This window comes from Terrapene carolina, unplaced genomic scaffold (genome assembly GCF_002925995.2).
Source record: "Terrapene carolina triunguis isolate 2854851 unplaced genomic scaffold, T_m_triunguis-2.0 Scaffold173, whole genome shotgun sequence".
Taxonomy (NCBI): domain Eukaryota; kingdom Metazoa; phylum Chordata; order Testudines; family Emydidae; genus Terrapene; species Terrapene triunguis.
The window spans coordinates 947,763-960,113 of NW_020664524.1; the positions used below are offsets into that span (position 1 = coordinate 947,763).

General features: G+C 45.9%; 1 protein-coding gene across 2 annotated transcripts in view; it reads left to right on the plus strand.

Annotated features, from left to right (window-relative positions):
• ASB1 (ankyrin repeat and SOCS box containing 1) overlaps positions 1 to 10,472 on the plus strand; it is an 18,178-nt gene extending 7,706 nt beyond the window's left edge. For both annotated transcript variants that reach the window (XM_024194082.2, XM_024194081.2), the window contains 2 exons: positions 6,196 to 6,581; positions 7,986 to 10,472. In XM_024194082.2, coding sequence (XP_024049850.1) covers positions 6,196 to 6,581; positions 7,986 to 8,119 — 520 coding nt within the window. In that variant the 3' untranslated portion in view covers positions 8,120 to 10,472. The remainder of the gene's footprint in view (positions 1 to 6,195; positions 6,582 to 7,985) is intronic.
• The last annotated feature ends 1,879 nt before the right edge of the window (positions 10,473 to 12,351 follow it).

Consider the following 12,351-nt stretch of genomic DNA (forward strand, 5'->3'; position numbering starts at 1 on the left):
GGTTGGACTAGATGACCTCCTGAGGTCCCTTCCAACCCTGATATTCTGTGATTCTGAGTGCACAGATGGCGCACTCCCCTCATCTGCTCCATGGCAGGTCCTTCCAGTCCAGCTTCCAACATCTCCCCTCCGGTGCAACTGCTCTCACTTGGTTGCTCCCCTCTTCGGATCCCTCCGCTACCTCCCCATCTGTCATCACATTACATTGAAACCTGATCTCCCCCCTTCAAAGTGCTGTCCCTCCCTTCTTAGGCTTGCCACAGGCCTTCAGCTCCACCAGTGGTTCAGTCACACACCTGGGACCCAGGAGACCCCTAGTTCAAGTCCCGCCTGTGTCTGAGAAGGGATTTCAACAGGCGATTTGAACCGAATGCTCAGAGCAGATGTGCAGCTGAGAACCCCAAGCAGTTTCCAACAGAATGCTGTTTTGACTTCTAATTTGTGACCAGCTCTAATGCAAAGTGTTGGTACAGAAAGTTACAAAGCAGCAGATCAGCTGAGAAATTAGGTGCCTACAACTATTTTGGTGGAGAGCTTGAAGTTTCTTTTGTAAGGTCAATAAAACCAAAATAAATCCTGGGCAAAGACTTCTGGTCAATGTGCAAAGCACTTCAATAAGATACGACATTAAAGGATAAGAATGATGGATGATGATCTTTGAGTTCTCTATACAATTCTTGTTTTATGTTCCTAGAAATTGTTCACAATGCCTGAGGCCCAAACTGGCCACAACCAGGGGCCCATATTTAGGCTCCTAAACCTGTATTTAGATACCTGGATAAGTGGCCTGATTCTCAAAGGAGCCCCCTGGAGCTCCCACAGACTTTAGTGGGATTGTAGGTGCTCATCATTTATGAAAATCAGGCTGTTTATTGAAATGACTTGGGATCTGTCGTCACCACAGAGTTAAGTGGGGTGAGCAGCACCAGGGTTGGCCTCGCCTGGATGTGAGCAGCCACACCCGACTTACTGGGTCTTCACTGGTACTGCTCTCCCCGTGAGCGTAACTAGGATTTCTGGGACGTGGCCCATGGTTCTTTGTGCTGTTGTCACCTGAGCTGCTTTGATTCTTTCCCAGTGAATTGTGAGAGAACTTTTTTCTATTCTTCTGAGTATACAAAAGGAATTGTGGGAAGGCATTGGAGGACTATCAGCACTCCTGTGACTTAGCCTGCGTCCTCACTGCAAAGTGGGTGGGATACAAACCCAAGGGAAAGAGTCACTTAATTTGGCTTTAGCCTATAGTCTCAGAACAAGACAGCTAGTCTTTGCTTAAAGCACCACCAGTTAGCTGGGAGGGGTCTGTTTGTGTCAGGAAAGAGGGATTGGGGCAATCCCAAAGTAAAAGCCCGAGTTAACTCTGCAGCAAAGGTGGATTTGGGAGCCCAGCTTTTTGAAAATCATGGTCCTAGCTCGTTATGGGCCCACTGAAGTCACAGGGGCATAGGATCAGACCTATGGATCATCTTGTCCAGTATCCTGGCTCAGGAGTGGCCAGTCACAGCTGCTTCCAAGCAAGGTGCAAGAAACCCTAGAGTAGGCTGCTTTGGGAGAACACCCCTGTGAAGTTTCCTCCTACCGCCAGCACTTAGAGGTTGGCTTAAACCCTCAAGCAGGAGAGTTGATAGCCTCTGAATGCGCTTTGTACTGGGCCCTGTAAACTTGAATGTTCTCCTCTGTTGCATGTATACACGTCAGTATGAACCCACTAGCTACATTCCTAAGAATCTCCCCCAGTATATTTGCTAGCACAGTACAAAACATAGCAAATGGTATTTCAGCACATGGAGTTGATGTATTGATTTATATGTCTGCCTCTAAAGATGCCTTGCCAGCAATATTAAAAGCATGATTCTGGAAAACTTTCAGGATTAAAAATTAACTGGAGTTTGTCCAATATCTTTTTATTAGGCAATGTTTCTCCCAAGGCTGCTAAGTTAATACCAAATTGTCATATTGCCCAAAATTTTCAAGTATCTTGGAATAGGGATTTCATAGATCTATTCAGAATTGCTTACTTTAAAACACAATCCTGACTTACGGAGCTCTGTAGAAGGTTAAAAATATTGATCTAAGTTACTTTTTCCTTGACAGAGTAAATGTAATAAAATGACATTTTTTACCAAGATGTAATTATACATTTCCATATTCTTCAAAAAACCCTATTCCCAGTTAATTATCAGTAAATGAGAGTCTTCCTGTTAACATACAAACTCCACAGTTGCTATTGATTCTGCTGGATTTGGTTTATTAAATCATATGGTAGCACAATTACAATTCCTGAAGTCCTGTGACCTGCTACAATTGCTGGACCAGAATACCAGGCAAAAAGCAGGAACTGATAGGACGTTATATGTAAATTTTATCAACTAATAGTAAATACACACGTAGCTATGGAATGGTAATCCATTTTATAGTAAGACTGGTAGAAATATTTACAATTATGTGGCTGTAATCTAGATTACTTTCCTAACAGCCTGTTACATAATCATCTTGTGATGGGATATTGCATCATACTTCTAGTCTAATTGAGGGCAGAGCCAGGATATTAGGAGATATATATTCTGCTTATTCCATTAAGGGCAGTGTAAAACTGACAAAGTCAGGGGGAATTGTAGCAATACTTACAAACTTTTAAAAAGTTTGACTGATTTTGTTTTAAAAAGCATAACTTAGCAGAGCTGGTCAGGAAATGGCTTTTTTCATGAAAAAAATTGCCCTCCCCAAAGGGTGGTGCATTATGGGAGTCACTGGCCATGGTGCATTGTGGAGATGTAGTCTGGCAGGGAATCCAGCCCATAGAAGAAAATGGGGCATGAGAAAACCGAACTTCAGCTTCAATGGGGCACTGTGGCAGCAAATCCAAATAGAAATATTTCCAGGTTTGATTTTTTAGCCATTTGGGTTTTGATGAAAAAATCAAACAATTCTGTGGAACGCAGAGATTTTTTGCAAAAAAATTTCATTTAATTGAAAACCCAGTTTTCTGCCGAGAAGCAGTTTCAAGAGAAAATTTTTGACCAGCTAGTTGCAAAGGAAACCAGGCCTTACTCATTGGAGGAGTCCCATTGCTTGGCTCCGAGCCTTTGCCATTTTCCTAGAAACCCGATTTAAATGTTAACTTTCTAGGACAAAACCATTATATGCAGTATGGCCTCGATTCAGCACAGAACACTGAAAACCTCTTTGAGAGGGGAACAGTTCTTCAGAGAGCTGCTGTTCCCTGGCTACTTTCTCCTTTCTCTTAGCTTTAGCCTTGGCCAAGTAAAGCTGAGCTGCTGGGTTGTGACTATGGAGGAGACGGAGATCACTTTGCAGTGTGTGTTTGCGGGAAGTTACCATGTAACGTCCTGTCCTCTCCACTCATGCCCGCAGCCACCTCTCCGTCATCCTCTGAGGGCTCAGTCTCAGTGCTGTGCCGTGAAGGGGAGCACGGATAAATATGCACAAAGTGCCAAATTCAGCACTTGGATGTGCTTGAATGGCCCCTGATCTTGCAACTAGTTCTGCACATGCTTGACTTTAGTGGGACTATTCATATCTTCAGAGTTAAAGCACATGAATAAGCATTTGCAGCAACATGGCCAGAAACCCACTGATTTCAGTGAGAGCTTCATAAAGATCTAGACAGAATTTGGCCCAGAATGTTTTAATAACCAGAAAGAGGAATCCTACAATATCCAGGAAAGCAGAAAAGCCTCATTCTCTGAATGCTCGGATTACAAACCCAAGAGAGTTATTCCTGATTGGACGAGCATTGTATTACTCTGAAGGGAAAGCACGACACTTCTACTCTATCCAGAATCCATCCTTGGCTGTTGCAAAGGAGCAATTAAAAATGGCTAAAAGAGGCTGGATCGTTCTTCCCCCATCCTGATTTTTTAACATTTACGGTATGTAAAATAGGTGCAATTGCAGCATTTCGGAAGCATGTGCTCTGTACTGGATGGGTACAATACTGTATATATCACACATTGCTATTATTATTTTTCAGTCAAATGCGGTATTACAGTGTTTCAAATTAAATATTTTTAAAGGGAGCAAATATTCTTTGTGCTATTCTTATTCTCCAGCAGTCTTTTCCAAAAAGGGAAAAAAACCCTCATATTTTCTGTTCATTCAGTGTTTGATCCACTCAGTTGCACGTGCTGCACATGTAAAATGTATAGCTCCATGCCTTGTACAATCAAAGTAGCATCTATAGCATAACAACATAGATTCTAAACATTTAGGGTGAGATTTTCAAAAGCACTGTATGTTGGATTATCTGCTCTCTTTGAAATCCATGAATTCAATGAGTGCAGAGCTAGACCAAAGCAGAACGCTTTTGAGAATCAGCCCCTTAAATTGTATTGTGTTGTTCCATTGTACCTAGAGGTGGGTGAAAGTTTTTGGACAAAACCTTCTTTTGCTGAAAAATGCAGATTTGAGACATTTTGCGAATTTGTGTCAAATTCACCATATTTTTCAGTCAAAAACAAACAGGAAAAAAAGTCAGAAACAATTGAAATGTTCTGACATTTCTAAACAAATCATTTTGATTCAAAACGACTTCTTATTTTGAATTGTACGTCTATTTTATTTTAAAAAGGGTTAAAAAACAAACTACACAAAAGATTTTTTAATTATTATTATTTGGTTTGCTGAAAAATTGAAAACATTTCATCAAAATAATCTTTTAACATTTTTTTGCATGTGTAGCTAGTGAACTGAAAAATCAGTTATTTGCATAGGTCTAACTGTAACCCCTCGGTGAATGGATTCTATAGTTCCCACTCTGTTCCTGGTCCACAGTATATGCATCTGTTACAGCCCTCCCGAGAAAGTGTTGGTAGTTTAGCTCATGCAATAGCAGCTTGTGCCTTTAGCTCTGAAGATCCATGGTTCATCTCTGGTGCATTGGCCAAGATGGCAGCTGTCAAACCATAATACAAAAACCCAACTACCTGAATATATGTTAAAAGTGATCTATAATGCCATATCTCATAATATTTAATTCTAGGGTAATACAATACAGTTCTCAGGGGATGGCTGGCTGACTGACATAATTATTTTATATGTTCCCAATTTGCTACAAGCTTGGAATTTGGTACATCTATTTAGCATAAACTGCTGAGGACAGGGGAAAACTGCATTTGACATTATCATTGGATTTCCACTATTCAAGTTCCCATTGAAGTGAGAATCTTGAAATTTGTTACACTCCTCTATTTAGCACAGATTTGTGTTTCAGTTTCCTTCATTGTTTGCAACTGTTAGAGCGATTGCGCTAACACATTAACTACTCATCTCCTCCTGGGTGGGGAAGTTGTTTTAGTGCCTATCCAGCACCCCTTCATTGAGGAGCTGAGTTATTTACACATCCCCTAGCCAAACCATTAACACTGGTCACTCAGGGCAGAGTATTTAGCTGCACAAAGACAATGCTCAGCACAGCCGTTATGACGGGGAGAGGAAAGTGTCTCTAAGTCACATCTCTGCTTTCCTGATCCTGGGGACCAACAACCACCGGAGTGGCCAGAGCCACCACTGGGCTAGTTGTGGACTGGACAGCGCAGCATACACTGTGCTCACCTCCCCAATGCAGTCTGCCGCTCTATGTCGGGGAGAGAAGGGGCAGCAGTAGGGTGTCTTGGCAGGCGATCCAGAATGCCCCAACTTTCAGGAGCCTAAATTTACCCCTGTGGAATGTGAGCCTGTAATTTAAGTCAATGTTTAACACACGCCATCTGGTTTGTCCCTGCAATTCATGAATCCTTCACAGGGCTGTTTAGATAGTGGTCCATATTCTGACCTCTACTGCTGCTGCTTTGTGCTGCTTGGGTGTCAAGAAAACCCTTGTGCGTGGGAAGGGGGTAAAGCTGTCAGAGCCATTTCTAGTCCAGCCACTCTCGCAAGGAGTCTCTCAGTTCCCACCTGTACAGTTGGGATAATCACACTGCCCCTTCCCACCCATACGGAGTGTTAGGCTAAGTGCACAGATACTATGAGGCTGGCAGCCAGCAAAGTATCCTAGATGTATGCCCTGGATGACTAGTGGCGGTGGGGCTCTCCTGCCTTCGCAGTGATTTCCAGCTTCTCCATGCATCTGAGCTGCAGTCGTGTTATTGCTTTCAAGCATTTCCCTCTGGAGGCCCCGTGCGCTTGCACCCACCTGCCTCTGTACCAAGATAGCTTTTGTTTTTTCATGCTCAGGTATGGCGCTGATGTGGACGTCAACCACCACTTGCCCTCGCGGGTCCCCAGCCCCTCCTCTCGCCCGCTCACTTCCTTGGTGGTCTGCCCTCTGTACATCAGCGCTGCCTATCACAACCTCCAGTGCTTCAAGCTGCTGCTCCAGGCCGGAGCCAACCCCGATTTTAACTGCTGTGGCCCCGTCAACATCCAGGGCTTCTCCAGGGGCTCCCCAGTCTGCGTGATGGATGCTGTCTTGAGACATGGCTGCGAGCCAGCCTTCATCAACCTCTTGATTGACTTTGGAGCCAACTTGAACCTGGTGAAGGCAGAGGTCCTGGGTGCCGAATCGACTGGAAGAGTCAAAGTCAACCTAGAAGCCTTGCAGGTGTTCAAAGAAGCCAGGAGTAAGTGGCTGGCCAGTCCTCGGCATTGACTTGCTAGTGCTGCCAAGAGAGAAGCACAGCAAATGGTTTCCCTTTGGCTGTTGTGCTTGTAGCTAGGGCTGACTGAAGGCAGTTCAGAGCCCTAGTCACACTCCACACTCCTTACCCCACCCCTATGTCATGGCTCTGCCCCTGGAGCATGGCGCCAGTCCTTCTTGGGCTGGCAGCAGGTTTCAGAGGTAAGATCAACAGGGCAGTCTGCACCTCTTGGGGCTCTTGTTTCAGGTTGTCTGCTAACTCAGGCAGGCCTCAGTTACACTCAAGTGATGTTTCCAGCTTGATTGAGTCCAACATGGCTAGAACTTAACTTTGAAAACATCAGAGCTGAGATTCTGATCCCATTTTCCAAGTCCTGGTGCCGGAGTCCTAGGCCTGAACCTATAGTACCTATCTGGCCCTGAATATACGGGCCAGCTGGCCTAGTGTCACTAGCTGCAGCATGCTGGCTGGGAAGCAAAGCAGCAGAGGAACAGTGGTGGCAAGAAGCGGGAGCAGGGGTGGGAGGAGCAAACGTGTGGCCATGGGGGAAGAGCTGAAGACATGGTCCTCTTGAAAAGTAGGAACTAAAGAGTTAAGGAAGAAGTGAGAGGAACCCCCAGGCTGCACCTTGTTGGAGTTTGGCTTTTTAGCATTGGAAAGACCCCAGGTGCTTTGTGAGGATCCTGGATTCAGGCTCTGGGAAAGCTTTTCAGGTCTGTACATTCCTCCCCATAAACCACGCTTGAAACTGAGCCACCCACATGTGAGAGATTAGAATAACAGCTCCCTGCCCGGTGTGATGTCCATCCAACTCCTGCTTAGCAGGCAGTGCACCCTGCACATCTCATGTGAAATAGAGGGGCCAGGGAAGGGGAGTAGGTTTGCAGGGCATCATTGCGGAAAGGTCGTGAGAAGAGGTCCCAGCTGTACCCAGTGTTAATTGTTTTTATGTGCCGGGGGATGCTTAATTCAAAAAGAAAATGTGTGTAACTTTGAGCATTCGGGGGAGCTGGAGATTTCCCCTAGTAAACAGAGAACCAGGTGTAAATTGGCGTAGCTCCCCTGACTTCATTGGAGTCGTGCCGCTTTATTGCTGCTGAGGGTCTGATCCAGAGGCCTTAGTGTCAGACACACTCCTGCCTGCCCTGGGTACTGAGCTTTTGCAGAGTGCATTGTCTGATCCTTGCAAGAGTCAACAGTGAATTTCTATTCTGGTATAGGACAAGGGCGTGGGGAGAGAGCCAATCCCCAGGGGTGTAAATCAGCATAGCTCCATTGAAGTTGTTAGTGCTATGGCAATTTACACCAGAGGGAGATCTGGCCCAGTGCAATTTACATCTGCTCTTTTATTCCTTTCTCTCTTCCCCTTTGTTATTTTGATTGCAGGCTGCCCCAGGAGCTTATTGTCTTTGTGCCGTGTGGCCCTGCGGAGGATACTTGGCAAATACCATCTGCATCTGATACATACTCTTCCAGTCCCAGACCCTATCAAACAATTTTTACTTCACAAACAGAGCTAGAACGCAATCAGCTGCTTTGGGGACAGTTTGCTGTAAGAAATGAGTGAGCTGATGAAAACAGGTGCCAATTGCCCCTCCTCCCCCAGTGCTGTTTTGAAATATATCCTATGGTTATTTGCATAAGGTTATTTGTTATTACACTACCTCTGTTGCTGCTACTTGTAACTTGTCTTGGGTTTTAGCAACACTATTGTATGTTGAACTTGTACCTACTCAAGTGGTGGGCTTTTATCTGCCTATAAAATGCCTGACCTTATCAATAATGGGCATGGACAACAGTTCAGTTCCCTTAGTTTCTCATGCTTCAGCTGTCCTTACTTTGACCTTACTCCCTTGAGGAGCTGACAATTGCTACTGTGCATATGGCAAGTGGATGTGTTTTCACCTGCTGTATGTCTCATTCTGGGATGAATGCATTGGGTTTCTTGTCTGGTGCCGTGTGTTCCCTGGAGAATATGAAATTGCTTGTGTGTGCCTAGCTGTGGCAAAGTAGCAGCAGAGTCCCAAGCCACATCACTTGGCTTTTGTTGTTTAGAAATTCCGAGCTGGGACTACTAAAAGGCTAGGAAATAGCCAACTGGTCTGAGCAACTGCAGGTGTCCTCAAAACACTCTCAGGTGTGATATAGTGTCCTGACCTACCTGCTACCAAAATATATATAGGTCAAGGTGGGCTACCAGACAAATAGGTCTCCAATTACATGAGTGCCTGGGAGTGGACCAACTATAGCAATCACTGCCATGGCATGAAGGGGAAAACCCATAAGAGAGAAGAAAAGCATGTGGTTTCTTAATGGGGCTGTGGAGAAAGCACATAGCAGCCTGGTCTGCACTCACCATGGCAGTGTGGCTTAGCAGGTAGGACGCTTGGCTATGAGCTGTGAAGGCGTCAGTCTGAGATTCTGCTCAGATGCTCTATTCCACTCCTTCGTGAATGTGGTGCCGCTCAGCCTTCTAATAAGCTAACATTTCTAATGTCCATGGGCCACCGAAAAACTCCCATGGCACGTCTCAAAAAGACAATGTTCTGCTGAACAGCCCCATGCGCGGTAATGCTGGTTGAAATATCCGAGGACAAATGGGAACTGCTATTCGGTGAATAACTTGGTAAATGTATCTGTAGTGTCCTTACACTACCGGTAATTAACTCCATGCTTGTAAATTGCTGTGGGGTTACACTATGCAGGAAACTCCACCAAACCAAATACTAGTCTGCTTTCATTGCTTAGAAACACGCTGCCCCCACTAAAATGTTATCAGTGTTCCAACAACCATGTAGGCAGTTATTGATAGGGAGGCATCAGCAGTTTGCAAAGCATGGCACACGCATATAGACATTACTACCACCCTTCCCTGCCCATCTTGTGTTGGCATCATTGTCAGATAAAATGTTCCCCAATCATCAGGTGTTTCCTACTTCTGCTGTGGACAGGACAATTTCTTGGGGTGTCTGGGTGACTGAGCTGCTTGGTTTTATCTTGAATAAAGACTTAGTAACACTGCACCCAACAGAAGAATGCTGGGCAGCTCTGCCAAGGCGCCCTTTGTTTCTAGTGTCTCCATTAATTATTATTGTTTATGTGGCAGTAATGACTAGCAGGCTCCAATCACCAACCGGGGCCCCACTGTACTAGGCCCAATACAATCAGTACAAGAGACTCCCTGTCCCAAGGAGACCACCTAGAGTGCTTTCCTCTCCTATGCTCTGCTTAGGGATGTTTTAAAAACAGATAGGTGGGCCCTGTCCCACTGAGCCCTGCAGTATGTGCTCTGCGGTGCTCCCAGCAGCAGAGTGTCAAGGTTTGCAATGAGGCGGCCCCACAGCTGGAGAGAAGTTCCCCCTCCCTTTTACTCATGTATTTAGCTGTTGATTTCTATATACTATATTTATGTATATGCTTTGGGTGAGATGCTGTGCTGCACCTGTGAGGGCGCAGCACCAAACTTGCAGTCCAAAGGGAGGGGAAGCTATGGTCGCTTTTGTGCCCTCCTAATCCTGGGCTGTTGCAGGGGCTGCGGGAGGCCCGGTGTCATGTAGTCAGTCCCAGGAGACTAAATTACAGCAGTCTTGCAGGCTCCAGCATTATACAGGGAATTGCCTGGAAATTGGTGCACATGCCATCCTTCGCAACACCTCCCTCTGCACACCCACTACACCAGGAGTTTTGAGGGGTCCTTGAAATGCAGCCTTGAGGCTGTCTTCTGCAGTGCCTGTGCCAGAGAAAGCCGCCCCTGGGTGGTTACAGTGCTTTTACTCTGATCCAGCCCTTTTACCCAGTGTAAAGGGGCTGAGGAGACCATTGTTTGTCTTCAGTGCCTGTGGAGAGTTGACTGAGGAGCGTGAAAGACAGAGAGAGGCAGAGAGAGGCATAGGTCTTGGTGCTAATTTAAATAATGTTCCTTCTCCATAGCTAGTCCAGTAATTGATGCAGATCAGTTGCTCAACTACTCACTGCCACTTCTCATCAGCCAGGATCTAGAATCGTAGGACTGGAAGGGACCTCGAGAGGTCATCTAGTCCAGTCCCCCGCACTCATGGCAGGCCTAAGTGTTATCTAGACCAGGGGTTCTCAAACTTTTTCTCTCTGAGGCCCTCCCAACATGCTATAAAAACTCCACGGACCACCTCTGCCACACCAACTGGTTTTCTGCATATAAAAGCCAGGGCCAGCATTAGGGGGTAGCAAGCAGGGCAATTACCCGGGGTCCCACACAAGATGGGGACCTGCAAAGCTAAGTTACTCAGGCTTTAGCTTCAGCCTAGGCTTGAGCCCCATGCAGTGGGGCTTCAGCTTTCTGCCCTGGGCCCCAGCAAATCTAATACCAGCCCTTCTTAGCGGCCCCCCAGGGGGCCCCGGACACCTGGTTGAGAACCACTGATCTAGACCATCCTGACAGGTGTTTTTCTAACCTGCTGTTATAAATCTCCAATGACGGAGATTCCACAACCTCCCTAGACAATTTATTCCAGTGCTTAACCACCCTGACAGGAAGTTTTTCCTAATGTCCAACCTAAACTGCCCTTGCTGCAATTTAAACCCATTACTTCTTGTCTTATCCTCAGCAGTTAAGAACAACAATTTTTCTCCCTCCTCCTTGTAACCACCTTTTATGTACTTGAAAATTATTATCATCTCCCCTCTCAGTCTTCTCTTCTCCAAACCCAATTTTTTCAATCTTCCCTCACAGGTCATATTTTCTAGACCTTTAATCATTTTTGTTGCTCTTCTCTGGACTTTTTCCAATTTGTTCACATCTTTCCTGAAATGTGGTGCCCAGAACTGGATACAGGTGAGGCCTTATCAGCATAGAGTAGAGCAGAATTACTTTTCATGTCTTGCTTACAACACTCCTGCTAATACATCCCAGAATATTGTTTTCTTTTTTTGCAACAGTGTTACACTGTTGACTCATATTTAGCGTGTGATCCACGCTAAGGCTATGATTTAGTCACTGGTATTTTTAGTAAAAGTCACGGACAGGTCACGGGCAATAAACAAAAAGTCACGGACAGTGACCTGCCTGTGACTTTTACTAAAAATGCCAGTGACTAAATCTTAGGTGCTGGGGGCGGGGCAAGGGGGAGTGCTCCAGCAGACACTGCTGCTGGGGGTGTGTGTGCTCCGGCGGATGCTGATGCTCCTGGGGTGGGATGGTGGCCCGTAGCTCCGCTGCTGCTGCTCTGAGCAGGGGGTCCTGCGGCCACTGCTGCTCCTGCGGGCGGGAAAGGCCAGGGGTGCTGCTGCTGCTCCCGGACTGCTGCTCCGGGGCCACGCCTGGGACCAGTTGCCTGGGGCCACCGGAGCAGCGGCCAGCGCAGGTGGCCCCAGGGCCGCTGCAGCTGCAGGAGTTACGTGACTTTCTGTGACCTCTGTGAAAGACTCGCAGCCTTAACTTTCCCAATTTTGTATGTGTGCCACTGATTGTTCCTTCCTAAGTGGAGCACTTTGTATTTGTCCTTTTGAATTTCATCCTATGAATGTTTGTGTTCAAATCTGGTAAGCAATGCTGGATATTCTTACTTTGTATTAACTGCTCTGCATTAACGGTTCATTCTGGCGAGGAGGTAGATTATAAGAAAGGGGAACAATGGACAGAGATTTCTGTTGATTAGATTTTGGTGAATTTTGGGTGGTTGTAGTGATGAGTAGGTTCTCAGACACCAGAGCGATGAGTGTTTAAAAAAACATAGATAGGGAGGGAGGAAATGAGGGAAAGCGGATGGATAGACAG